Source organism: Poecilia reticulata, linkage group LG2 (assembly GCF_000633615.1).
Source record: "Poecilia reticulata strain Guanapo linkage group LG2, Guppy_female_1.0+MT, whole genome shotgun sequence".
Taxonomy (NCBI): Eukaryota; Metazoa; Chordata; class Actinopteri; order Cyprinodontiformes; family Poeciliidae; genus Poecilia; species Poecilia reticulata.
This window is the reverse complement of record NC_024332.1, coordinates 7690447-7716900: the sequence shown is the minus strand read 5'-3', so window position 1 is coordinate 7716900 and position 26454 is coordinate 7690447. Positions and strand designations below refer to the sequence as shown.

Sequence of the window (26454 nt, the reverse complement as noted above, 5' to 3'; positions counted from 1 at the left end):
TCCAAAGAAATGCAAAAAAAAAAGATCTTGCATAATTCCTGATTAATTTGGATACATTGTGAGACATTAGTACATCTTAGCATAGTTAATTAATTGTTACAATGTACTAACATGAGTGAAATTATGCTAATTAACAAAGATTTCAGGATAATAATAATCCGACTGCAGGTGAGATTTTTCTCCCTTGAGGCCAAATTATGTTTATTTGATTCAAGTTCAAGTTGATTCAAATAAGCAATAGCAATAGTATGTTGTATGCTATGTTTATGTTAGCATAAATATTTTTGTGATGAATATTTACTTGTTGAGATACAAAAATGTGTAGTAAGATTTTTAGCTTATTAGCTTGCTGTTAGCTTAATTAGCATTTACAGTGAACCCCTGTCGCCCCCAGAGAAAATCAAATCTCAGAAGGAAAAAATTGAAACTTTATTTGATTTTTATTCTTACCAACACTTTTAAATTAAAAGCTATGTAATTACTCACAACTAATATAGATCTGCACATAGCAAATAAATCAATTGAAAATAGTTACAAAGTTCCATCACCCCCCCTCCTCCTCCCCAAACTGCAATACACATGAACAAAACTAACAAAAAAATCTGATGAATCTTTTTTTTTCCACCCGTTACTGCCACTCTAAACGTTGATAAAATAAAAGCATTTTCAACAGGCTACACAGCTCTTCTGTATCTACCAAGCAAATAAAGAAATAACCGATTAAATAATTGCACATTGCACCCTATTATTGCATTAGTTGCAGTTTGTTTCAAAGTTGTGGCATACTCAGGCATATACACAAATGTAAATACAATTTTCAAACACTGAGTAACACATGAATACTGATGTTATTGAACTCGCACTGCCGTGACTTAGCCTTACAACTTAATAGCTATGCTTTGCAATCAGTTTCAAAATATACAACAAAACCATTTGTTTAATGCACACTCAGCTGTGATAGAAACAGCTAATGAGTACTGATTGTTAAAGCGAACATTTCGATCGTACACATGCACTGAAAACCGTTGTAAAAAAAGCCACATCAGCCTCCAGGGTATTCTCTGTTTACGTGTAACGCAGAAAGAAATCCCTGTCTGGTATTAGCAAACTGTCCTAAAAACATAATTTCTTTTTTTTTAAAGATTAGACAAACATTCCCACTTAAATACAAGAAATTACAAGAAAAATGAAAAGAAACACAAATCCATTCAAGGCTACCACGACTACTTGATTATACATTAAAAAATAAAGAGTTATTGCAGAATAATCATTGACTGTGTATCTTTTAGTAGATTTAAACAGCATTTGGTCCATGTACATAGTCACATTTTGTTATCAAAGCACTGAAGATTGAGAGGAAAAGTGAGTTTGGAAAATAATGTTTCGAGCTGGACATTACTTTTAACTGTCTGGCAGCTTAGCATAACTACTGCCAATGATGACAAGTAAGGCAGCTAACCAAGAGTGGCAGATTGCTGATAAGCATTTATGTTACTTTCAAAATTTGTCAGTATTTGATCTGATGCTGTAGTATTCACTAGAATATTAAACTTGTAAAACACAAAAAGCCAAACTTAGGTTTAAATGTAGACCTTTCTGGGTTTTAATCAAGCTAACATAGCTTAGCCAAAGCCAGTGCTAGCTATTATGCTAGCTAGCATTAGAGGGGAGTTTTTCAAGGAGTGAAATTGCTTTAGAAACATTAATGCTTAATATGATGGTAAAAGAAAACTTTTAAAACATAAATTTGACAAGTTACAAGTTTTACAATTTGGACTTCCCTGGCTTTAGCTTAGTCACAGCCAGAGTTTAAGCTAGACAGCCAACAGAGACATTTTTCTAGCAAGTGTTGATGTTATTTTGGAAAGTTGTTAATATTAATTTTGTTCATATAATTTACAAAATGTAACTATCAGAACTTTTAATAGATTTTAATTTAGAATTTTTCTAAATAAAAGTGCAACAAACTTGGAGCTAAAGCTAATTTTGACTTCTATGGTAGCCAATAAGCACTAATGTTTAAGAATGTTGATAACTTTTAATATGCTGTTTAATTAGTTAAAAATATTCGCAAAACTGTAACAACTTATGAAAATTAAAAAATGCCTTATGATGGATTTATTCCACTCCCACTATCCCTAACAACCATTCGTATTACTAAAGGAAATGATTCATATTCAGTGTGATGCTTGATTAGTTTGAAATAAAGAGTGTTCACAGAAATTCAATAGTTTATAAAACATTGAATTACAGTTTCTGACTTTCAGATTTGGTGTTGGGTAGCCTAACATTAGTTAGCCTAAAAATAATTTGATGTAGATTAAAATTTCAGGTGATGATAGCCATTTTCCATTTTCAGTGTAATACTAATTTAACTGAGAGTTGGCAGTGGCTGATGTAGCAGTAACGGTGTTCCAAAGGGTCAGATTTTTATTTTTGTAATAAATTTACCAAATAAAAAATATTGGTGTGTGTAGGAATAAATCTACTGCAAATGCAAAGCGTTTGTGTTAGAGTTAATGTGCTTCAACAACAACATTCAAGAATTGTTCAATGCTGAACTGAGCTTAGCAGAAGCTCTAAAAGGAGATCACCCAAGTTGTTTAGCATCTGTAGAGCATCCTGAACTATTAGCATATTCAGTGGATAGTTGAATTACTTAAGTTGACCAAATATCACCCACACCTCCTTCTCATATTAGGTACAATACAGCAAAAACAAACTTAGCTTAGCGAACAAAAAAATAAATATGTGCATCACAACACTATAGATAAATACATCCTGGCTTAATGAAAAACCAGCAAAGCAGAAATTGTCATCCAACTTGTCCTTTACAAAAACAATTAAGTTGCCGACGTGGTTGTGACAATGAAAAGACATTCAAAACTAAAGCGTCAAATCAACTGCGTGACGATGACAGAACATGACAAGATGAACAATCGTGAAAAAGAGACTGAGTGGTCACGTCCGCCCAGGCCCTGCGGGTTCCCCCCAAATGAACCCCTGAACATTCCTTGGCCCCAAAAGTAACATGTGTCCAAACATTTAAGCCTCTTCGAAGTTGGCCGAAAAGCCCTAAACGTTTGGACAGCACCTGACTTTGAAGTCCAACTAATCCTCCCACACCAGAGGCAGTCCAGAGTAAAGTGTTGAGTAGTCTATTGCATGAGCGCCGCGTAGTCGACTAATGTGACAAGTCACAATAGTCCTTGTACAAAAAAAAAACATAATAAGGTAGTAAACAATCATTAAAATTTTCCCGTCAGTGTTTTAAGTCACTGATTTTCACTAATTCTCATCCACGCATCTACAGTATATAACTACGATTAATCGGTTTTCAGAGGAGGTGATGTTGGAAAGTTGTTCTGTCTGAGCGGGGAGTAGGACTGGACGTGAACGGTCGAAAATGCTGCAAAAGTTTATGGAAAAGAAACAGGGTCACAAAGATATGACAGCAACATTTCATGAAGCACAAACACGGAGCAGGTTTTTTTGTTTTTTTCTACTCAAATACGCAACGACACAACACTGAACACATGCAGTATAATCAATATTGTAAATAGAGGAAATTAACATGAGAAGGGAGGCTGGAGGAGTGATACCATTGGCTTCATAGGGTCATGTGATGCAGCAAAGAGTCTTGGGCAGAGATTTGACAAGGAACAGTCTAATTTTATTTAATTTTTTTACTTTTGAAACTATGTAATTAAGCTTGAGTCATTTGGCTACATCCCACCACACACTCTGCCGATAGCATCACTGAGCAGCTGTTTAGTAATATACAGATACCTACGTTCTACAAAAATCTTCAGTCGTTTGCTAATACTTTTTAAATGTTGTTCTATGACGCAGCAATGAAAGATATTTAGAAAAGCAATAGACGAAGAGAAAACCAAGAAAAATGAACACAGATTGTTTTCCTAATAAACATTCAACATGCTTTAACAGTTCTCTAAAAAAAACTAACCAACAGTTTTTTGTATGTCTTTTTTTTTTTTTAATCTTTGATTTAATTTGGCTTTCTGAAATATAAGTGGCCACCAAAACCTCTCTGATCTAGGGTAAACCAGAGCAGTGAGGCGGTCAGGGATTTCGGAGAGCCAGAGCCAGAGTCCGAGGGGCTTCATCAGGGTTGTCTGCGGTAGTCGATCATTGGAAAGGGCCAAACGGAGGAGCCAGTCAGGGATCTCAGGATGTGGTCATGGATGATGGGTCGTTCCACATGGCAGCCACGTCTCTGAACCTACAGGTTGATTGCAAGTTAGATTGTTTAGTTTTTTGTTTTTTTCCCCCTTTGCTCAAAAATAAAACAATAAAGTAGAACCTTTTGATACTGATCACTCGGACCTTGCATTAATGAGATACTGAGCCAGGCTGATGTTGGCGGGGGTCCCTGTGATGGTGATCTGGCGCTCCGATGACCCTTCCATGGCATTAGCAATTTTGATCTGCGCCCCAGACATCTGACGGATCTCGTTGATTTTGGTTCCCTGGCGTCCGATTATGCAGCCTATTAGCTGGGAAGAAAATGGGGCAGGACTTAGGATGGCTAGCGCTTTGTAAGTCCTAACAGGCTTCTGTAACAATACTATCTTTTAAAACAAGAATGTCCAAATATTTTGTCATTGGGACAAAATTTTCAGTATGAAAGTGCTCAGGGAACAAACAAATGATATATATTTTTTTCAAAACCACTCTTGGTCCCTCGGCCACACTTTGGACACCCCTGTTTTAAAACTCCCAGATGACAAAAAAACCTAAACAAAAAAAACAGGAGCGCTAATTTTGTATCTGTTTGAAAAAATAAAAATAAAAAATACACTAGCTGCATTTCCACTAGAAATCTTTACGCAAAACATTTTTGCTATTCCTCTAAGGTTGGAAAAAAAAAACACAATTTCACAATTGAGGTGTTTAAAATCATACATGAATGATCTTGTTGATATGATAAGTCATGAAAACTTATGACGGCCATTGACGTATGAGATATATTCATGTTTCAGCCACTGCACCAGTGCTCATCCGCTGCCATCAGAAGAGACTATTACTATTGCTGTTTTGGGGAAATTGTAGTGGCCGATTTTACAGAAGAGCTATGGATTCACCAGTTTTGAATGACAAATTGAACTTTTGAGGAGACGTGCGATGCTGTTACATCTCTGGTGGAGATAGCTGTGCATTGATCAAGGAGACTAATGTTTACAGTTGATGGCACTGCTGCTGAATGCAAACCGGCATGATGTGAAAATGTGTCTATTGCAGTTTTGCAAAATACACCAATTTTGATATGGCTGGAAAACCACTTCATTCTACTGCGAAAATGATTTGTCGGAAAACGAGTCTTCTGGCGTGTTTACTCTAAGTGGATTTATTTTCATAACTCCAATTTGCACAATTTTATGGTCAATGGAAACACAGCTATTGACGTGCACACTATCATAAATCTATACTCACATCATTGGGAATGGTGAGTTCATGAGTACTGGCCTGGTTACTGGCATCCAGACCTGCTGCTGAACACAGGAAGTAGACAAAGAAAAGGGGGAAAGCAAAAGGACAGAAAACAGTTTGGCATGTTGAGGGAACAAGTCGTTACTCTCTTTACAGACATCTAGCAGTAACTGAATCACACAAGCGTGGCTCAGGCCAAAGCAAAGCCCACATACGTCATTGCCTGAGGACCTTGAGTACAGTTAACTCAAAACAAAAATCTATATTAGTTTGTATTATTCCAAAAGAATTTCTAAGGGAAAACCAGACATCAAGAGAAACCTCAACATCAACAAGAGCAGACCACCAGCAGGCCATGTCAATTGCAGTGCACCACAAAGACCAATAGGAAAAAAACGACAAGAAGAACAAGAATGAAGAATAAAGAGATAGGACAGATCCAGCCAAAGAAGAGAGCGAGAGAGTGAGAGAGAGAGAAAATAAAGGAGGAAGAGAAAGTGTTTTTCTCTACAGGTAAAAACGAGAGAAGGATCTTCGGTAAAGAGGGTCATTGTGTAGGTGGGTACGTACCGGGGAAGGCAGGGGTGGTCTGTCCGAGGGGGGTAAAGGGGGTTTGCTGCATAGCCAACTGGTGGAGCTTGCTCAACTGCTGAGGGGGGGAGGAGGAGGACAGCAGAGCTATGAGGTCATCATTAAAAACCCACTCCGGCTCGCACACAAACACACACACACAGACAGACATAGAGAGTTATACAGAGGTCTGCTGGAAATGGCACACAAGTAAAGAAAGGAGCTGAGGAGAAGTAAAGAGGCGAAGAACAAGAACCAAAAGAGACAGAGAGCCAAACAAATTGGAGAGAAGGAGCACTGGACTTGGCCTGATTGGAGTATCGTTGGTTGTGTGAGTTGGTAGGACATTTAGTTGTTTTCTCTAGAATGGTACCACACAAGCTCTGGCAGGAGCTCTGTTGTATTCCTAGCAATGTATTCTTTTTAAATCTTTTCTTCTTTGTTGACAATTTGGAAACATTTTTCTTTTAGCTGCTGGTGTGACACATAGCCTCCATAACAAGGGTGCTGAATCAAAAAAAAACCAAACTCTTAAGGCAAAGCGTAGTGTTTCTCTGCTCTTTGTGTAAGCCCATTGTTGAAGTGTAAGGAGATGGTTACAGCAGTGTTTCTCAACTCCGATATGTTCAAGACAGCAAAATACAGATTTTATGGAAAATGAGGTCAATGGAAGTGTGGATAAAACAACGGCGTATTAGGGCCATTGTAGATAGATGTAGAAAGGAGTACATTTCTACCAAAAAAACAATTTTTAATTAATCTTAGAAAAGTTTTATTTAAAAAGAAATTTAGAATTTTTTGAGTTTGAAAAATCCAAAATTTATTGAAAAAACAGAATATAATAGCTCTTTGAACAAATTCATATGGTGAGAGTTGTGACTATTTTAGTTTTGCTTTGGAATATTTATATTATAGGTGGGATGTATGTAGTTATTATTGTTTAGTTCCATGGTGTTTTTAATATAATTCTTGATAGAAGTATCTTCTATTTAGTTCTAAATAAACAGAAATAGATGTATTTCTAATAAGGACTCATTTTGATTTTGCTACTGATTACTTAACATTCGTATAACCACTGGTAAATTATCAAAGTTTCCCTTCAGGCCAAGCCTCATGAGATTTGAAGCAAAAGAGAAGGCAGGTAGCCAAGGAGCTATAAAGTCAGTAGAGAGGAAATGCACATCCATAAGAAAAGTATTAATATTACTAATTAATATTAATAGGGTGGATAGAAAGATTGACGGAGAGTGCAGCATTGACTGCCTCGTGGGGTTAGCACTCACATCTGGATGAGGGATGGCGTACTGTCCTTGAATGGTGTAAGCCTGTGAACATGAAGAAAAGAGACGGCCGTTATCACGTTAATTTGACTGACCAGACACAAAAACCACATCAAATTGCAAAGAGTACAAACAAACAAACTGAAAAGCTGAAATCGATTTATATTCGTAGCCGTATGACGTAAAGTCATGCACTCTAGACTCAAAACAGTCCTGCTTCTATTCATCAGTCAGATCCAGTTGAACTCAAATCAATAAGGAACGACTCAGACAGCAGGGTGGTGACTGGGAGAGTGTGGAGAAAACCAGAGAAGGAACCCTGACAGGAGCGGGGTGATTGGTCCTACTGGTTGTGTTGCGCTTTTAAGGCCGCAGAGGTCAGAAGTGAGCTAAATTAGATTTTAAAGGAAAAGGCCTCAACCGCACATACAGGAAAACTGGTTTTAGAGGAAAAAAGGTTCAATCTTGACCTAAAAATTTATGATTTATGTCACAGGCTTATTTACGTGATTTCTTGACTGAGATCTGACACTTACTTGGCCAGAATGTGGCTTGTGAAAGTAAACTTATCTCTCCAAGAAGTGATTTCTTTATTTTTTAGGGAATCAAATCAGAGTTGAGAAAATGAAAGTTACAAACATCGACGCTTTAATAACTGCTTGGCTTTTCTTTTACTGGTTATTTACATGATTAACATTGGAAACTCTAGGTCAGGGTTACTGAAACTTACATTCAGTTGGGTATTAAATTGAATATAGTTTTAAGTCAAACTGTACCGTTTGCCTTGTCTTCATTGTTCCTCATCAGATTCAAAAATAATTTTTATTTAAGTTTTTTGCATGTATTTATTTGCTTTGTGAATCTAGTGCAGAAATAAATAATATAAAAAATGCAGCGCTCCCCCAGTGTATTATAAGCCTGGCGGGTCTCCAGGCTCTACTTGCCCCACCTCCAAGCTAAGTATTATTTGCTTAGTCATTTAATTTTTTTTTTTTTTACATACACCAGTAACTGATGGCACAGACTGGTTAAGCTAGGTTTATAGTTGACACACTGTACTCGGTACTAATTGCCGAGTACAGTGCGGAGTTCCCACAGAAGAGGCTCGATTTGGAGAATACTGCACTAACATACAAGTAAAATATCAAAGCCTTATAGAAAGCTGCTAATACCAATAATAAGATGTATATGAATGACGTAAATAGCAGGATGTACAGTTTTTTTGGTGCAAATGCGTTGAGAATCTGAATGCTCAGTGACATATATACCGTACAATTGTGTAAAAAAACATGGTGACACAAATAACATACAAATACATATTTTATCATCACGTTATTAATGATTAGCCACCAGAGTTTAGAGTATTTTGCCCTATCTGTACACTGCAAGAGCAGACACAACCCAAAAATACCTGATCTTTTGAAAATCATTGAAGATATCCTGTCCTGATCACACCTTGTTTAACAGTAAAGTTTGGTATGCAACTCATTCTACTAGTCCGGTGTTGTGTTTTCTTTTCGGTTGATGCTTTATTTTCAAAATTTCTTGTCAAATCTTAACATTTATTAGTACAAAAGCACAGTGGGGCAACCGGTAGCATCCCTACCATTGGGTCTCGCAAGTTCTCTGAGGGAAATCCTGAAAATGGTTGCAAAAAATTAGTTTCATAAATCCAATAATCATCCCCACTAACCAAACCCAATCTGAAACCATTGGTTTGCGATTTTCTTTTTAGTCTGAAGGAAATAAGAAGCGTTGTCATTTTTTATCTCAGTTCTGATTCAAGCGGCTCAGGCTGGTGGGTGACAGTTAACAGCGGTGGTGGTTTCATGCTAGTCGTGGGTCGGGGGGGTCAGGGAAACGGGGGAGTGAGGGTCTGGAGGAAGAGTGAGTAAAACCTGGTGTGACACTAACAGGCAGTGGCTGGTGCTGCAGTAAGAGGCTGAGGTTGGCTGTGGACGCCCCCAGTGGGTCTGCTCTTACCTGGCCACCTGAAAAAATGACAGGGGTGGAGGCAGGCTTTGGGCGGTAGGGGATGGTGGCACCTTTCGGTGGGGACTGAGGAGAGCAAAGGAGGAGAAAGTGGGGGGACGGGAGGTAGGAAGGGGGGAGATGTGGAGAAAGTGTTAGAGCAGAAGAGAAGAGAGACAGAAGTTGCATAAAGTGAGACCAGAAGGGGACGGTGCCGTTGGGGGAAGACAACCTGTGACACACGAAAGTGCTCTTCACTGTGTGTTCATGCTGACATAAAATGTCCAAACTGTGGTTGAGTGCACAACTAGACCTGGATTTACCTGGAAAAACCACTTTCAACTGGATAATGACGACTCAACATACTTGCACTTTAAATATATTTCTCTGTCCGTATTCTGGAGACTTACAGTCATGTCACAAAAGTCCTAGCATCCATGGCTGGTGCCATCATGAAGGCCCAATGGASAACTGGCTGTGCAGATAGTTAAAATTAATGGTGCAAGAAGAAGATCCGACATAGAACTCTGACATGGGAGAACAGTGGTGAAGAATAAATAGGAGTGGGTAGATGTTCTGTTTTGGTACAGAGTGGCTAAATGCATACTGAGGAGGAGGAAAAATACAAAGGTGCTCTCTTGTCAAATCCATCACCTGAGAAAGTTGCTATGACTGTCCTAAAAGTTGCTAAATGATATAAGAATATCAACATTTTGAATGCAGTCTACATAAATAATCTTAGTTGACCAAAAAGAGACATTAGAGATGCATTGATCCGATATCAATATCCGTATTGGTTCTGATTTTGAAAAAAATTCCAGACCAGTGACAACTTGCCCAATTTGTAAGGGCAGATCTATTCAGTCTAATTCTAAGAACGCTTTGTGCTCTGAGCAACGTCATGCTTTATTATTGATGTTAAGATATATTTAGAAGACTTAATCATTTTTTATGAACCATTTGGAAGAAGGTTTGTTTGCTCTTTACATGCTGGACAAGGTAGTCAAATTATTGTTATTGTCAGTTTCTTTATTATTTATTTGACATTGGTTATTGTGACTGAACAAATTAAAGTTGCTTTTACATATTTGACCAAGGTTATGAAAATATTGGTGTATTTAAGTGCATTTATGTCTGTGTTTAAAAAAAGAAACATTTTAAGTCAGCACTGTCTGTCTGTATCTGATCAGTATCGGCCGATACTAAAGCTCAGATATCGGTATCGGTATCGAAAGTGAAAAAAGTTGGATCGATGCATCTCTTTTAGAAATACAGAGATTTATTTTAATGCAGTAATTTATTTTAGATATAGAAACTAATTTATTTTATATGTAGAAATGTTACAGTAACATTTCATTAGCGGTCTGGAGGAGAACAGCCTTCATCCCTATTTGCTCTGGCCACTCTCATTGGTCAGTAGGGAGTTCTACAGACATTGAACTTTTTGATGCTACAGATTTCTAGCCGAAAAGCCAATGTCGTGCTTTCCTCCATGTTAGGTTTTGTGAGTGAAGACTTTAAGTGTGTGTGTCCCTCCCTTCCCCTTCCCCACTGTACCTCCAGCATCACCACACATATCTGTTTGACACACTGGATGATGGCTTCCGGCGCCCCGGAGATGGTCACCGCTCTCTCTGTGGAGTTGGGCAGCATGTCGCCTGCCACCTGGACCTGAGCTCCCGTCGACTGGTGCGACAGCAAACATAAAACCAGAACGTGACCTTTCAGTCGTCTTTAAATATATTCACAGTGAGAGAGTTGTATCAGAAGAGGTTTCATGATCACGCTTTTGGGATTATGCAGAGGAAAGAGGTTAAAAGGGAATTATTTGATTTCCATTAATCCTGGATTTGGAGAACATATATTGGAAATCTTTTCATTATAGCATATGGATATGATGTAGGTAACAAAAGTTCTGCTTGCCTCTCTCATTTCTTTGATTTTGGAACCGCCTTTGCCGATCAGGGAGCCGCACTGGCTGGCAGGAACGACGAGCCTCAGGGTTACTGGAGGCTTACTGGTGGCCGGACTGTTACTCATGGAGTTGATTATGTCCTGAACGGGAAGTGATGACACGCCATGTTTTATTTAAAAGTTGTTCTTTTTTTCACATATTTGGCAATATAAGGCATAAACTTTAAACTTTTGCAACTTTTACAAATCGAAATCAAAGGTATATTTGATTGTGCATTCATGTAGTTAATGGAAACGCAGCTGGTGCCCATTTGGAAGACCAACATATGCCCAAGTTTTAACTTCCTGGCTTGAATATTCCCAAGTGATGAAATTACCTGATCTACTGCCTCCCAATTTCTGACAAATTGACTGGTTCAAAGCAACAGTTCAGTTCAGAAATCTCCTCTTGTTTGTCTTTTTCTGCAGAAACTATTTCCTGCAAAGATTAAGCGATCTGTTGGCAGGTCGGTCCATCTGCAGCGTAAACAGTCTTGGACGGCGATTGAACAGCCTAATGAAAACACGTTACTGGCCCCCTTTCAGAGGGTGCTGCAAGATGAGATCAGCACATTTCTGTCCGACGTAAGACAACCGAGCCTGCTTTGTATTCTGGGTGGCAATGAGCCAGCAGAGGCGCTCAGAAAAAGATGGAGCTTTTGTTTTTTGATAGCTTTAAATACATATTTACAGTAAGATAAAACATACTCTGGGCATCCTATTGCAAATCAGACTTTGTGTATACTGATCGCTGGTCAATAATTACGTCCATTATGGATCTAATTACGAATCCAACTGAAAGCTTTACCTCCTCAAACTTGTAGGCAATCATGGCGAATGCCTTGAAAATGGCGTCTGTCGGCCCGGTGATGGTCACTATCCGCTCTGGACAGTTCCCTTCTGAGATGTTGATGCGGGCGCCACTCTGAACAAAAAAGGAAAGCTGAAAATGTGCAGTGGCGTCTTAAAAATATACCAATAGACCGATGGACATGATGAGAAAAAGGTCTTACGTCTTCACGCATTTTCTTCACAGTCTCTCCTTTCTGAGAAGCAGATTAAACAGCAGTTAGATGTTTGTAGTGAGACAACATCCCACTTGGAAAGCTCTAGTTGTTGTGCTTGTGATAAATACCTTTCCTATGATGCTTCCCACCTCCTGCAGGAGAAGAAGGACAAAGCAGGTTTAATCTCAACTTGCTACTAAAGATCAATCTCGAAGCCAGAGGATTTGCAGGAATGGCCGTTCGTACCTTTCCGTGCATCAGCAGCCTGATGGTGAGGGTCACGTTTAGGCCACCTTCAGACTGAACCTTAATGGGCTCCATGTCGGGGTTGGAAGTGAAAGGAAGGGGTATGGTTTCGTGAGAGAGGAGGTGGTGGAGTCGGCTGACTGGTCAGCTGCTGGGCAACAAAAAATAAAACAGAGATTTAAGGTGGTTGAAGACTGTCATTTTGCCAAACATTGGAATAAAAATTTGTACCAACTAGGGAGCTTTTTCCCCCATCAATTTACCCCTCTGTCTGACTGTGACATCTACCACGCTCTAACTGAACGTGATGCCAAGACTGCTAGAGGTCCAGACCTCTGACTGCTCACTCTGCTGGGTTAGTAGTGTCGCCCATGGCTATAATTTTGATCCAACCTGGTCCGGTTTTCAGCATCCTGAAAACCCTCTCAATCGGATTTAAATCCAGAATTCGCCTGGGTCACTCCAAAACTTGGTTTTAGTTTTTTGAGCTATTTGGAGGTGGACTGGCCAGTGCATTTTGGCTCCCTGTCCCGACGCTCGAGCTTAAGCTCTTGAACTGATGACCAGATATTCTGCTTGAGGATTTTTCCTCTGGACAGCAGATTTGGTTGCATCAATTAGGTCAACATCGATCTCAGCTAAGGCAGTGAGGCCTGCACGGCTATAGATATTGTTAGGAGTTCTTTTGTGATCTCCTGGATGTGTTTCCAATGTGCGATTGGAGTTATTTTGGTTGAACACAATCCTATGTTTTCTATGTTTGTGGATAATGAATTTCTAAAGCTTTACAAAGGAATGTGTGCTGCTGTTTGTTATAAGACTTATTCAACATGATCACAAACAATATATCAAAAACAATATAGTGTAAGAATGAAAATCATATTTTTTTTTTAATCAAATCTGGATTATCTCTAATTCTGCCTGACATCTGATGTCATGACTCAGACTTTAGAATTCGCAGTTATCAGAGCAAACACTAGAGGGCGCCTCAGCCCACAGCCTGACTGTAAAGAGGATGGATGTGAATGTTCACATGAGGTCTGCTGCGGGGTTTTTAATCTGCAGCCGGATTCTCTGACAGAATTCCCAAACATCGCAGCGCGGATTGAAAGCACGGCTCGACTTTTGTTTAATCAGGATGACGTTCCTCCAAACATTAGGAGAGAGAGTCACGGGTAAGCCGAAAGCTTCAAATCCAGAAGTTGTTTTTGTTTTGTTTTTTACTAAACAAACAAACAATAAATAGATAAAATGATGATTTGTGGGATGATTTGTGTCAAAGCACAAATTTTCCATCTGCTGCTTTATTAGATCCTTGGTTTCAGAGCGAGCGGAAAAGCTCCTGCAGCGGCTGACCTTGACAGAACAGACAAAGTCGCTGTCAATCCCAGGCTCTGTTGCCATGTGGAAACTGAAATAAATCCATTTCTCTCCTATGTGTGGCTAAGAACTCTTACATAATGACATGTGAAGCCAGGAATTGATAAAAAAAAAAACACATAAAAAATATTTCCATTTTTATCATTCAGACACAGCAGGACTAACTCGTAATTTCAGTGTCGTCCAGAAGAAACAGAGTGTAAAGAGCAAGCCTCTCTATGCCTCTTTTTTAGAAAGTTGTAATCTGTCAGAGGAACTCATTTTTAGATATTTTTGAATAATGAGAAACTTTTATTACTTCTATGTTTATTTCCTATCTTTGAAAGTTCTCCACATTTCTATAGAGTGAAGAGTACCAAAGTCCAACAAATAACTAACTTGAGAAATAATTATTTAAATCTGTAATTAATTGTTTTACATGTTAAAAACTAGATATAATCATTTCATGATTTGAACAAATGATTGTATGTTCCTGTGCTGAAGCACATCATGAATTAATTTAAACTGTCAAATTTGCCCATTAAACTCAGTGGGTGGGATTAGAGTAGCTTCTATAGAGATCTTGATGCCTGATTGGCTGCTTCAAATGGGAAGTCTTCCAGGTTTCCTATCAGTATCTTCCCTGGAAAGCGCAGGAATAGCTTTGATAACATAATTAAATTGTTGTGTTTTATTTACCACAAAATCTGGGTGAGCAACTCCAGGTTGCTCACTCTCTAACATGTTCACGAGAGAGCGCTAGCTGCGTTAGCTAGCAAGTGGGGCTAATGTTGATACTGTCTGTAACAGCTTCCTCCAGGCTAAAGGACGCCAATTACAGGACAAACTCCTGTCATCATCGCCCCCAAACTTAATGCAAAAATTGATGACTTGTTTAAATGATTATTTTACAAGTTGTTTATTTTAATTTGGCATTCATTGCTGTCTGTACTTTTTTTTACCATTGTTACATATTTCTTTGTAGACACCTTTTCTACTTTGAAAATTGAATGTGTTTTCAGTCTGTTCCTTCCATCTCCATTTTGAGATTAATTTAAACAGATGTATTTTCTTATTGTATATTTTTTTTACCAGTTACCTATCAAGCACCTTTAGTGTTTTATGTTAGACGTCTTTAATACGTCATAATAAACGTCTTTCCGTCTTTTTCTTTTCAGATGCACTGTGACATAATTAGGTGTCTTTGTGTTTATTTTTCTACACCATCCAACAAATATCTTTTGCCTTTTGAAATACTCACTGCATACATACAAGTAGACACCTTTTCTTCATTGGTTTTTATGTTTCGGCTAAATTGTTTTTATAAAGACGTTTATTCTGAACTATAGAAATATTGCTTTACTTTGTTCTTTTCTGTGACTTTTAGACATCGGTCATCTAAAAGTCTGACATATTTGCCAGCCATAAATACACACTTTGGACATCTATCTGTGTATTTATTGACAACATTTATATATATCACTAAAGGTCATCATGTACATTTTTTTCTGCCTTGAAATGTCGACACTGTTTACGTCGATACACACGTACAGATGAACATATTGTCCATCTGTCTAGCACATATTTTCACGTTTTATCTTTCATTCACTTTAATTCATCAGCGACACATTTTCCTGTAGATTTTTTTTTCCACAATGGAAAAATACAGTTTCACCTTTTACTTTTCAGGCCACTATCACAAGATTTCTTCATCGGTCGTCTTTTCAACCACATTTAGGGATTGTAAAAAAAACCAAAAACACATATTTATTTTAAACCACAATCAGACTTTATGGACATCATTTTAATTATAAAGAAAATAACTATTTTCACATCAGTAGATGTCGTTTGAGTATAAATAAATGTCTTCATCTTTTATTTTTCATCCAGTTTGTTTGGAATTGACAGAGCCATATTTTATAGTTAAGTTAATAGACATAGAAATATGTGTTGATTATAGAAATGTATAAGCACCAGCATCACACTTGCACACAAATAGAAAATGTTTGAAAAACAAAAAGATGCAACTGAAATTCATAAACGAACAGACGGACGTCATATCATTTTCAAACATATATTACAGGAAGGAAAAGAAAAATCTCCTTTCCAATAAATGAAAGAAGGAACAGAATTTGTTTTAGATTCAGTGCAGACAAAGTTTAACGTATACAACACGGTAAAATTTGTTTTTCATTTTCTTGTATCTTATTAGCGTCAACAACGTGAAAAGTGAAAATATTTCAGATGTTAAACATCGACAAATCCAAACGAGCCTCTGATTTTGGTTTTTATATTAGCATAATATGATCTCATCAGTTCAGATTCCTCCATAACACACAGTGCTTATAGATTCCCTGTAATCCCTGACATGTATCAAAATGAAAAAAAAAAAAAATATATATATATATATACTTTTACAGCGCTCTACTGACTGTAAATGTATCTCAATCTGCGTCGACGGATGCCGGTTTTAGAGGTTCGGGAGATGAGCGGCAGGGATTCGGCCGCCAGCTGTCCCCTCCCAATCTCCCAGAGGAGACCAGATTACGTAAAAAGCCTTAATCCGGGTTTAAAACCCGAGCCAGCGGTGCAGGTCCTCTCCAGGGGCAGACGGGAGGGATGGAGGGAGGAATAAAAAAAAAAGAAAAGAAAAACACAGATTTATGCTGGGATTAAATCAATGGTTTCATCTTGGAGGCAAGATGGTGCTTAAAGGTGGAAATGTATTTCTAAAACCCTGATGGAGGAAAATGAAAAAATTTAAAAATCTCCAATTAAGACTCAAACTCAGCTGTTAATTAAAAGAAAAAAAAAAAGGTCTGTCGGGCCTCAAAGATGGTAGGAGCTGCATTTCAATAGTTTCATTCTGCTCATGCATCCTAAAAGAATGAGGTCAAGGGCCTGTGAATCACCGGCGCCAAAAACCTTGCAGCATTTTACCTCTTTTTTTTCTGTTTTTTTTTTTTAAAAGGGAAAAAAAAGCAACAAAAAAAAATCATGAAACTAGATTTGACCAGGCTTCGCTGGGAAGTCGTTAAAAGCAAAAACGCAGACAGGGCCGTGGCGGGGAATTTTTCCTGACATCTGACAGGGAAAGTGGGTCATGCTCAGTGCTGCAGCGCTGCTAGCCTCCTCCTCCTCCTCTTCGATGGCGGCTATTGAATTAATCACGCTTTACGCTCGGCTGGGCAACACGGCGCACAAAATGGCTCCCTCCTCCTCTGTCCTCCTCCGCCTCGGCCGCAGAAAAGACTCAAGCGTCGCTCTTGAAGAGCCCGAATCACTAAACTCCGCCATCCCTTGACCTCTTTCCTCTTTAGTTGCTGCCAACTGAGTGGAGTTGCACTTTGTATGCAGAACCGTCAGTGTGTGAACGATGGAAAGTTGCTGCAAATGGTGGCGAGAACAAGGAAGGAGGATGTTTGTGGATCTCAAATGGATGAGAAACTTTACTTTGAACTTTTAAAGAAGTGTCTGGAAAGTGTATGAATAGCAAAAGTGGCTCATGTGTTCCAAGCCGCTCTTTCATTCAAATGTAATCACAACATATTTAAGATCTTGATTTCATACGGAACTCAGATTCTAGACTCTTTATTCAGTTTCTGCATGCAAACCAAAGATATTATCACTAAAGTATTAGGCCTGTCATGATAAATTTTCCCAGAACTTATTGCGATAAACGATAATATTGTTATTTTGAGACCATTTTCAAGTGTTACAATAGTAATAATTCAAGAACACATTCTGAACATTTAAACACAAACTGGAAGACATTTGAAATATCCAAAATAAAGAAAGAACACAACAGAAACAACAAATAAAATAAATTATGAAGTCTGTCAAAAAAATTATCTTCTTTAAAAAAAAAAAGAAGAAGAAAAAAAAGCACCACGCTGAAGACTTTTATGAATCAGTTTTTGGTAAAAAGAGACAAAAATGAGAAAAATAATAAATCCAGCCGATGAAAATTATTGACTTTCTTTTAATTTATCATGCGATTAATTGATTTATTATTTAATGTGACAGGTATACCTCTTACTGTTTAAAATGTAGAGTAATGCATTCAGGAGATGCTGTTTTTCCATGTAAAGTCAGTCTTGGCATTCTGTTTCTACATATACAATGAAATCAAAGCAAATTCAAAATGTTGTTGGCTACTGCACATCTGTTCACTCGATTTGGAGAAAATATCAAACTATCGTCCGTTAAATTCAGATACTGAGGTGAGCTAATAAGACTGGGAGAGAAACAGATGTAAAATCAATTAAGGAACATCGATAAAATTGTTCTAACCAGGTCAAAGCCTCTAGCACAGTGGTGGGCAATCCTGGTCCTCGAGGGCCGTGTCCTGCAACTCTTAGATGTCTCCCTGGTCCAAGCCACGTGATTCCAACAACTGAATCACCTCCTAAGCGCAGTCAGTTTCTCCAGAGTCCTGCTAACGACCTCATTATTTGACTCAGGTGTGTTGAAGTTGAGGCTCATCTAAAAGTTGCAGGAGACCGGCCCTCGAGGCCTGGAGTTGCCCACCCCTGCTCTACATCTGTTTAGTCCTGACTAAAATATTCTACGTTTTGTCAATCCGAAACAACAGCCTTAAGACGTTTTCATTATTGAGGCAAGTAAATCCTGAAATCTCAAGTTTTCAGGTTTTCGTACCTTAAAAATGTGCCTATTGGAGGTGGAAGGCATCATTTTTGTTGGTTTTTGCCTTTCAATCAAATGTGAGGTTGCATCGTTTTTTAGAGACGTACTGATCTGATATTAGTATGAGTATCGGTCCCGATATTCGAGATATTCCCGAAATTCTAGACCGGGTATCAGTGACAATATGTCTGATCCATAAGTATTCAGTCTAATTGTATGTTTTCTGCTTTGAACAAAGTCGTGCCTTATTATTGGTTTTACATTATACTTAGAATTGCTAGTTTCACTTTCTGAACCATTTGAAAGATTTGTTTCAGTTTGACCAAGATAGTCAACCTATTGTTTTTGTCAATTTTCAGTTTCTTTATCAATTATTTTACATTATATGTTATACTGCTAATCGCACTGACTGAACAAATTAAAATTGTCTTTACATGTTTGTAGCTTGTGAAGCTTCAGATATCTGGATGGCATGTAAGTGAGAAAAAGTGGATCAGTGCATCCCTACTTTATTTCTCCGAAAGAAATGCTTGAAATGGTAGAAGATTTACATCCGCCGAATTAACACAAGCAAAGTTAGATGTCTGTCCATCATCATTTAACCAATTCTGGGACGTGTTTGTGCTCCAATTAGGGGTGAACAAAAGGGAAATTAGCGAGAATGTAGGGCAACAGAGGGGGACCGCAGAGGGTGACCTCTTTGAGCCATATGCTCTGTATCACAGGAGAGCCTCACTTTGGGGGGGAGATGTGAGAAAAGGCTCTCAGAGTTCAAAGTTTGGAGCAGGAAGGGGATGAATAATTACTCTGCTGTCAGAGAAGGGAACTGATCAAGTAGATACGAGGGGTTGAGTTCGTCTTCGGTTTCCTGGTATATGAGCAGCTAGTCTCGTCTGGCTTTTGTTTTATGCAGCGCAGAGGGGGGGTCAGAGGCAGGGGGGCGCCCGCCCAGTCGGCCTTCCTATGCGCCGCTATGACAGCCCTCTCAAGAGCTGTCATTCCGCATCAGCAGACCAGCATCCTGACATCTCAACCTAAATCACAATCAAAGCTGCAACTACCTCAAACTGGAGGACGCACCCAACAACCAACACGACCGCTGACCACAGAGAGGCTCCAGCGCTAGCTCACGCGCTTCTAGCATGCAGAGGAAAAGCCGTTGGAACGGAGGCACACCATGTTGCGCCCCGAAGAGCAGCACCAAGTCGGCCATTTTAGATTTGCCACAGTTTGTAATGTGAGATCACTGGTTGTCACAAAGTCATGGCTTCCATACGCCAAGCTTCCCCCGAGCTCTGATGCGGAACGAGACAAGAATGTCCCCATTTCCTTTTCCTGCTTCCCTTTCTTTTTCACATTTTAGCTTTGTCGCTTCGCAGACATTATATCTGAGCGCTTAGTCTGAACAAATCAGGGCAGATTTCAACAAAATGACGCACGACATTTATCTTTTCTTATGACTACCCAACAATAAGGCGAGCCATGGCGCTGGCGTCCGCATGGAGGTAATCAGAATAACGACCTCATCCATTGTGTGTCAGCGAATCCTTTCTACATCTAATGCAGCTAAATGCCAAACAATGAAATCGCTCGTGCTTGAAGCAAAAGACAATCAGTTAAACAATGACAACCGCCAGATGCCTGAAAGCAAAATCGATTGACTGCAAACCACAGTGTTCTTTAGGGAAACCAAAAAAGATTCCCACCCAATACGAATTCATCATGTTGGAGTTTGCCAATGAAAGCATTTAAAATTATTGGGTTCGAAAAAGAAGTCAGTGGGTAAGTTAGTAAGTCAATTAATTATTGATGGCTTCCCCACATCCTCACCAAGAATCTAGAAATTCAAGTTTTCCATAGTTCAAAGCCTCTGCAACTCCGTCAACCAAAGCAAGAACTTCAAACATTTCTCTCTAAAAACTTTTAACAAGTATTGCATTTAAATGTTGGCTTTCCAACTAAAGCATTGTTCTAAAACAACAACAAAAAAGAGGCCGTAATCAGGAGCAGAAAAAGAGTTTACCTTTTCGCGGTGCAGGATACAGTAGCTGACAACCACTATCGCCGCTGAAGGATTAAAAATCGCAAAGGGAAGATGATTTCTCCACCCCCCGCCACCCCCGCGCACCTCTCTCTTCCTTTGATCGGAAAAAACCCTGCCACCCTATTGGCCCGTCTAGCCGGGAGGGTCACGTGAGCGACCCAATCGACACGTGACGCTTTCCGAATTTATATGACGAAACCGACTTGCATACTCGTCGAGCGAGGTTTGTGCTACGACTGTTTCCAGAGACCGTTCTGCAAACAGGCTGCATGTTGAGAGAGGGGTAGTTTGGGTGACCATCACCCACCGCCCTCTATACCCACCGCCCCTCACCCTTTAATTTTCCCTCGGATGCATCAAAAAAAGAAAAAAGAAAAGGGGGACATGCCCAATGAGGCACACGGGCATTACAGGGGCACGTCTGGGGATGATGGGGCAGTCTGAATCAGAACTTTAGCCTCCAGGGGCATTTGGAATCCAGAAAGCCATCGTCCTTGTTATTGGTAATGACAAGTAACACACACACACAGAAAAATGAAAACCAGATCAGAGCAGCCCCGGCCACAACTTTCTGGCGCAAATGAGCGCCTTAAAACCTGCGCGCTCACTCCCATCTCCTGCTTTTTAATCTGCTTCCCTCTGAGAGCGTGTATGTCCAGAATTACAGAGCTTTGGAGGCCACCCGTCCAGATTTTTTTTTTTCAATCCAGCACAAATCCAGCCCTCATGTCAGATGGACAGTTGTGCAGAGCTTAATCTGCCATCATTAGGCTTGGACGGCAGCAACAGAAAAGCGGTAGGAAGGGTTAGGATGTCTGGATTAGGGACAATTCAGACAATAGAGAACAACCTCGCTGTTGATTGTTTGCATTCAGCGCAGATGCTCAGGACTGTTTCTGCTTTTAATTGGCGCACCTATATAATACTGAATAGTAGTCATGTCTTTACCTATCCACCCGACTGTAAAATGGCCCATGGGAGAGAATACAAATAGAGCATTAAATGTGTTCCACATTGAGTCAAAAGAGGCAAAGAAAGAGTGAGTGGCTTGCCACACCAGACAAAAGCTGCTACATTAAAACTTCTGGAAACTGGTCAGAGTGGAAACAAGAAATGCTACTAATAACTTCCTTTAATCTTTATGCTCGCTCTCCACAGTTCTTTGACATAATATGCAGTTGTTTGTTTCAGAAGACCCCTGGACCCCCTGACTCACTCTAAAGTCTTTATTTTGTTTTCCTGCAGCCATTTGGAGTTGGACTTGCTGGTGTGTTTTGGATCATTTTAGGTCTTAGATTTTTGCATGCCTTACTAGAAAACGTAAAAGATTTTTAAGACATTTCGTTGGATCTTACAACAATTTCATGACAAATTGACAAAACTAAAAGTTGAGATTTTGAAGCCCCAGATTTACAGAACTTGAACTAAAAATAAATCTTAAGTTTTGTTATAGGGTTTTTCTCATGTCAGTAGGCTAGCTCAAGACTAAAATGAGACCAGACTTTTTTCTAATTAGCGAGAGGCAAGCTAATAATTTGGCCAGCAGTTGTGAAGTATAGTCAAACAAACCAAATGTTTTGCATGACTGAAAATATGTTTTGTTCTCTATGTTCCTAATGCCAGCAGTTTTGCTATTTCAAATTTGTAGTAGCAGGGCTACCTGCTTGACACTAGGTTTGATGAGTTGTCTTTAATTATCTCTAAGTGTTTTTTGGTCCAATTAATCAACTGTATCTCCAGTTCAATGTTCAAAGTATCCACAAGTTAAGACGAACAGGAAATTCTGATCAGGACACCCAGGGACTCGAGGAGAAAGGTGACAGCTAATGAGTCCATGGGGAGTCTCTGTAGTTTCTGTCTCTCTATGAGTTGACTTACTTCCTCCACCAGATCCATGTGTGGCCTCCAGCAAGGTGATGAACCCAGGCTGGTCCCGGACAAGCCCCCACCCCTTCTGTGTTGCTACCTCCCGACATTTTACACACAATTCCTATCAGGGTACCACGCTCCTAATGAAAGCAGAAGGGCATGAAGGAGACATGGTCAATTCCTGATTGTTGAGTTAGCTCAAAAAAGGAAGAGTTTAATTAAAGTAGCCCCCTTATAGGGTGATTCTGGTAGAGTTGGAAGGCGGTGGTTTGCACTCATTTGAGTCTGAAAGGGTAAAAAATATGTACAACTTTACTCTTTAATAAAATGTTAAATGGAAAGAACACACAAAAAAAGAAATCAAAATACTTTTTTAGATTTAAGTCACTCCTGCCTTTAAATTTCAAAACTGGATAGTAGAAAACAAATGAGACGAATGGAAAGTAAATAAAATGTAGCAATGGACATTTGTGCCACAGAGGGTGATGTAAGATGGGAGACTAACAGGTCATATTGGATTTACGCTAATACTACCACCGCCTGTAATCAATGTTAGATTTCCATCAGTGAAAAACCACATGCAGTCATTGACTCTTTGAGGGCAATGAAATCAGTCTGTCAAAAAAAAACCTAATGTAGCTCTGTTTAGCTGTATTTTTCCATCTATTTTTTCTGTATATCTTACAAAATATATTCACAAATTCAGAAAGGCAAACACACATTTCCATTCTTCTTTCTCCTTTCTTTATTGCTGCTTTTTCAGTTTTCCTTTGCTTCACTGAACTTTATAGCACGTTAAACTTCCCCTTACTGATGTTGCCCACCATTGCATTCAGCAGATAGAGAAAATGTCAGAAATGTAACACTTAGCTTCAACATGTTGCCTTTTCATCAGCTTTGCAGCTAAAATTGTGTAGTAATTATGCACATTTCTTTCGCCCGCAGCTCTTTTTTACTAATTTTACTTCACATCAATCGAAGAACATTAAAGACAGGGTGACATCATTATGGAGAAGAGAGACTGGAAAGAAAATGTGCTTTCATTATTAAAATCTAAAATCTAATTGGAAAAAAAAATAACATGAAACCCTTTTTTAGCTGTAAAGTAATAATTAAAGAATATTCAAATATTAGCTGATCAAAGGCATCACATTTAAATATTGCAGGAATTTCTGATGGTTATTAGAGATGAATGACCTCATATAATAATTATTTGCCAGAAGTCCAACAAGGGTTCCTTGTTTCTTTTCCTTTATATCATAACAGAATATTCATGGGGGAAAAAAATAAGACGTTACATTAGCAAGCATAGTATATAGGTAGATATTGTGATTTTAAAAGTATGGTAAATCAGTTAACCAGAATGAAATTTAAAAGGGTCTGAGAATAATGCCCTGAGGTGCACCGCAACGCAATTTTACTGTTTTTGTCAACACCAACCACTCACTTCAGGGTAGAACATTATTTAATATCATCGCTGTATTCAGGTTCAGCAGATAAAAACTCGCCACATTAAATTCAAAATTCTAAAACACAGACAGTGGTCTAATAAGTGACTGCAAATAATATCTGTAATTTTGGCTGAAAGGGTTGGACTGGCTCTTTAAATTTTTTTAGGCCAAATTAAATAAGAAAACAACATGAAAGAGTTTAAATTATTTGGTGAAAATGGAAAAAAATAAAATAATAATAAAACGTGGAGTTACATTTTTCAGACCATGTAAAATCCCAAGTTTCCTCCGAAAACAACCCTTTTCTTTCCTCCAATATCAAACCAGCTGCCCTTAATGTTAGGAGTTTATTGCTTGAAGCTCTAACCAGGACACTTTTGTGTTTTGGGAACAATAAAACCTCTGATAAGTGTGCTAGTTGCATGTACTAAAAGCCTTTGCCCATAACTCTTAAAAACTGCTCTATACAAAGCAACTCCATATCCCTAATGGAAAATATCGCCTCAGTCGCTCTGCTTATGTGATCAATGCAGCCAGTAATGGGAACATTGTGCCTCCTGGCAAAAACCAATGATGAATAGGCTTCGAGTGGGCGAGGAGATAAAAAACCATGGCTGGCTCCTCTGGATTCAAACTCTGTCCTTTGTTTGGATACAAAAGTAAAACATGTAATAAAGAACAAGGTTTATCTATTAAAAGTTTTACTACTTTTACTGCAAGGACAACTTATTGCACAGCGAGAAGAGAAGAGATGGTAATTTTATCAAACACTTGAAATAAGCCAGTTTGAGTTGACAGTAGATCCCAACCTGTGAAGACAAAATTAACGTAGAGAACACAGCTATCCAGAGCCACACTCCATTCCAGTAGATGGCAGCAACACATATCAAAACGTTGCTTGCCAACTGCCACAAAAAGAAGAACGATCCTTAAGTGGTGCCCTCTGTCTGGTGCTCAAACAACCTACAGCAGCAAATACACCAACATCAACTTCTGGTTGTTGATTAAGTGACTCATGTGATGTGAAAAAAGTGTTTCCATTGCAGTTTTATGAAATAAACCAGTTCCGCCCCCCAAAAAAACACCTCATCCTAGTGACGAGGTAGTGAAAATAAGTTGTGAGAATACAGTCCCTTGCGGTGCTCCAAAGTCACTTGCCACCTTGTCTGACTCATAACCCTTCACTCTCTCACACTGTCTTGTGTGTGACAGGTAATCGTTTTGAAAATTGCCCCTAACCACTACACTATGAAGAAGTTCTTTGGGGTTTCTCAAAGGAGAGAAACTTTAAATTCAACAGCAGCGTGTTAAGAATTGAATGAAAGTCGTCAGAGAGTAGAAGCTAAATCCGGATGAGTTAACTCGACACAGCCGGCCTGCTGTTTCGTACTGCTATCAGTGTTTGTTACAAATCGTTTCCTGAGGGCTGATTGAAAAGAATCTTCTCTTGAACTGATAAATCTGACCTACATTCCCTTGTCTCATCTTGTTCTGCTTTAATAAATTCATATTTATTTATTATAGAGTGTAGCTTCCCCTAAAAAGACATCAGCAATGGCTGTGACTTTCTGAGTTCCTCTAACCAAGGATTACCTCCTGGTGATGCAGGGAAGAACACTCGTATTGAGTCCCAACAAATACTGTGTGACGGGAGTCTATTTTAATCACTGCATCTCATCAACACAATCGCACAAAAGATTTAGAGCCTGGACCGTCCGATGAAACGTGACGTGTTAAGATGTGGGGCACATACAACTGTGAAATCAGATGAAGATGATGAACCATTGGCTGAACAACAAGGGGCGTGGTAACTGCAGGGAAGACTGTCCTAAAATACACATCTGGATTGTCAATTTACATTGCAGTGGAATGACTATGGATATTAATTGATTGATGAATTTATGAGTGAATGAGGGTTATGGATGAGTGGTTTAACGGTTAAAAGAGGATTTTAGAGGAGGAGCGAACCATTTTCTTAGCCTGTTCAACGACAGCAGTGATAAGAATTGGACCTGACCATCCCAGAGGCTTTGAGATGAGACACGCACACACACACACACATGCATGCACACACACACACACACACATACATGCAGATTTGGAGGAACAACACTGATCCTCGGGACATTTTTTTGATGCCAGCAAAGTTAGAGGGCCCCAAACACACAAGATGAAGCTTGAGGGCTTTAGTCGACTCTGGCAAAGTGAATTTATGAAACGTCAGAAGGCTGTAATTTCATCTTGTAGACATTAAATCCATTAATAAATAAATCCGCAGAGTGGTTTATGACTCTTAAATATTGATTAATGTCTTATGTTCCATTTTGAATGACAACTACAAATAACAGTATTCAAAATAGTCCGTCCACTCATCATGGGCATGCAGATTCTTTTAATTTTGTACTTTTGAGAATTGAGTGGCAACTCCCAAAACTGTGTTCAAAAGTTTTAATTTATCATGATGTTCTTTAATACATTCTAACAAGTTTTTCAAGAATTGATAGAAATAATACGTCTTAATTTGGTGGGTTTTCTGGTGCAGACTGAACTTTTGAATGGAGCACACAAACATTCTAATAAGGCCCAGATTGCTTGGGTTGTTTCAA

General features: G+C 38.9%; 1 protein-coding gene across 10 annotated transcripts; it reads right to left on the bottom strand.

Annotated features, from left to right (window-relative positions):
• Positions 1 to 410: 410 nt before the first annotated feature.
• On the bottom strand, positions 411 to 20702 carry LOC103473752 (poly(rC)-binding protein 3-like). Of its 10 annotated transcripts, none has more exons than XM_017303703.1 (13): positions 20508 to 20609; positions 12479 to 12626; positions 12361 to 12384; positions 12239 to 12271; positions 12034 to 12150; positions 11196 to 11327; positions 10830 to 10958; positions 9216 to 9359; positions 7305 to 7346; positions 6022 to 6100; positions 5455 to 5513; positions 4348 to 4517; positions 411 to 4243 (listed from the first exon to the last, which is right to left on the bottom strand). In XM_017303703.1, exons 2-13 carry the CDS (start codon positions 12551 to 12553, stop codon positions 4189 to 4191), a joined length of 1059 nt encoding a protein of 352 aa, XP_017159192.1. In that variant the 5' UTR covers positions 12554 to 12626; positions 20508 to 20609; the 3' UTR covers positions 411 to 4188. The 10 variants fall into 10 exon arrangements, with proteins under 10 accessions (XP_017159192.1, XP_008422435.1, XP_017159195.1 ...); XM_008424213.1 differs by having other exon boundaries at positions 12479 to 12629; positions 20508 to 20608; XM_017303706.1 differs by having other exon boundaries at positions 5455 to 5510; positions 12479 to 12629; positions 20508 to 20608.
• Positions 20703 to 26454: the final 5752 nt, after the last annotated feature.

What these genes read in the sequence shown, in the direction of transcription:
- LOC103473752 (XM_017303703.1), bottom strand. Translation starts at nt 12,553, where the DNA reads ATGGAGCCCATTAAGGTTCAGTCTGAAGGTGGCCTAAACGTGACCCTC. An exon ending in TATGTGTGGTGATGCTGGAG is followed by an intron (nt 9,360 to 10,829) that starts GTACAGTGGGGA and finishes TGCTCTCCTCAG; the next exon opens with TCCCCACCGAAAGGTGCCAC. An exon ending in GACCACCCCTGCCTTCCCCG is followed by an intron (nt 5,514 to 6,021) that starts GTACGTACCCAC and finishes TCCTGTGTTCAG; the next exon opens with CAGCAGGTCTGGATGCCAGT.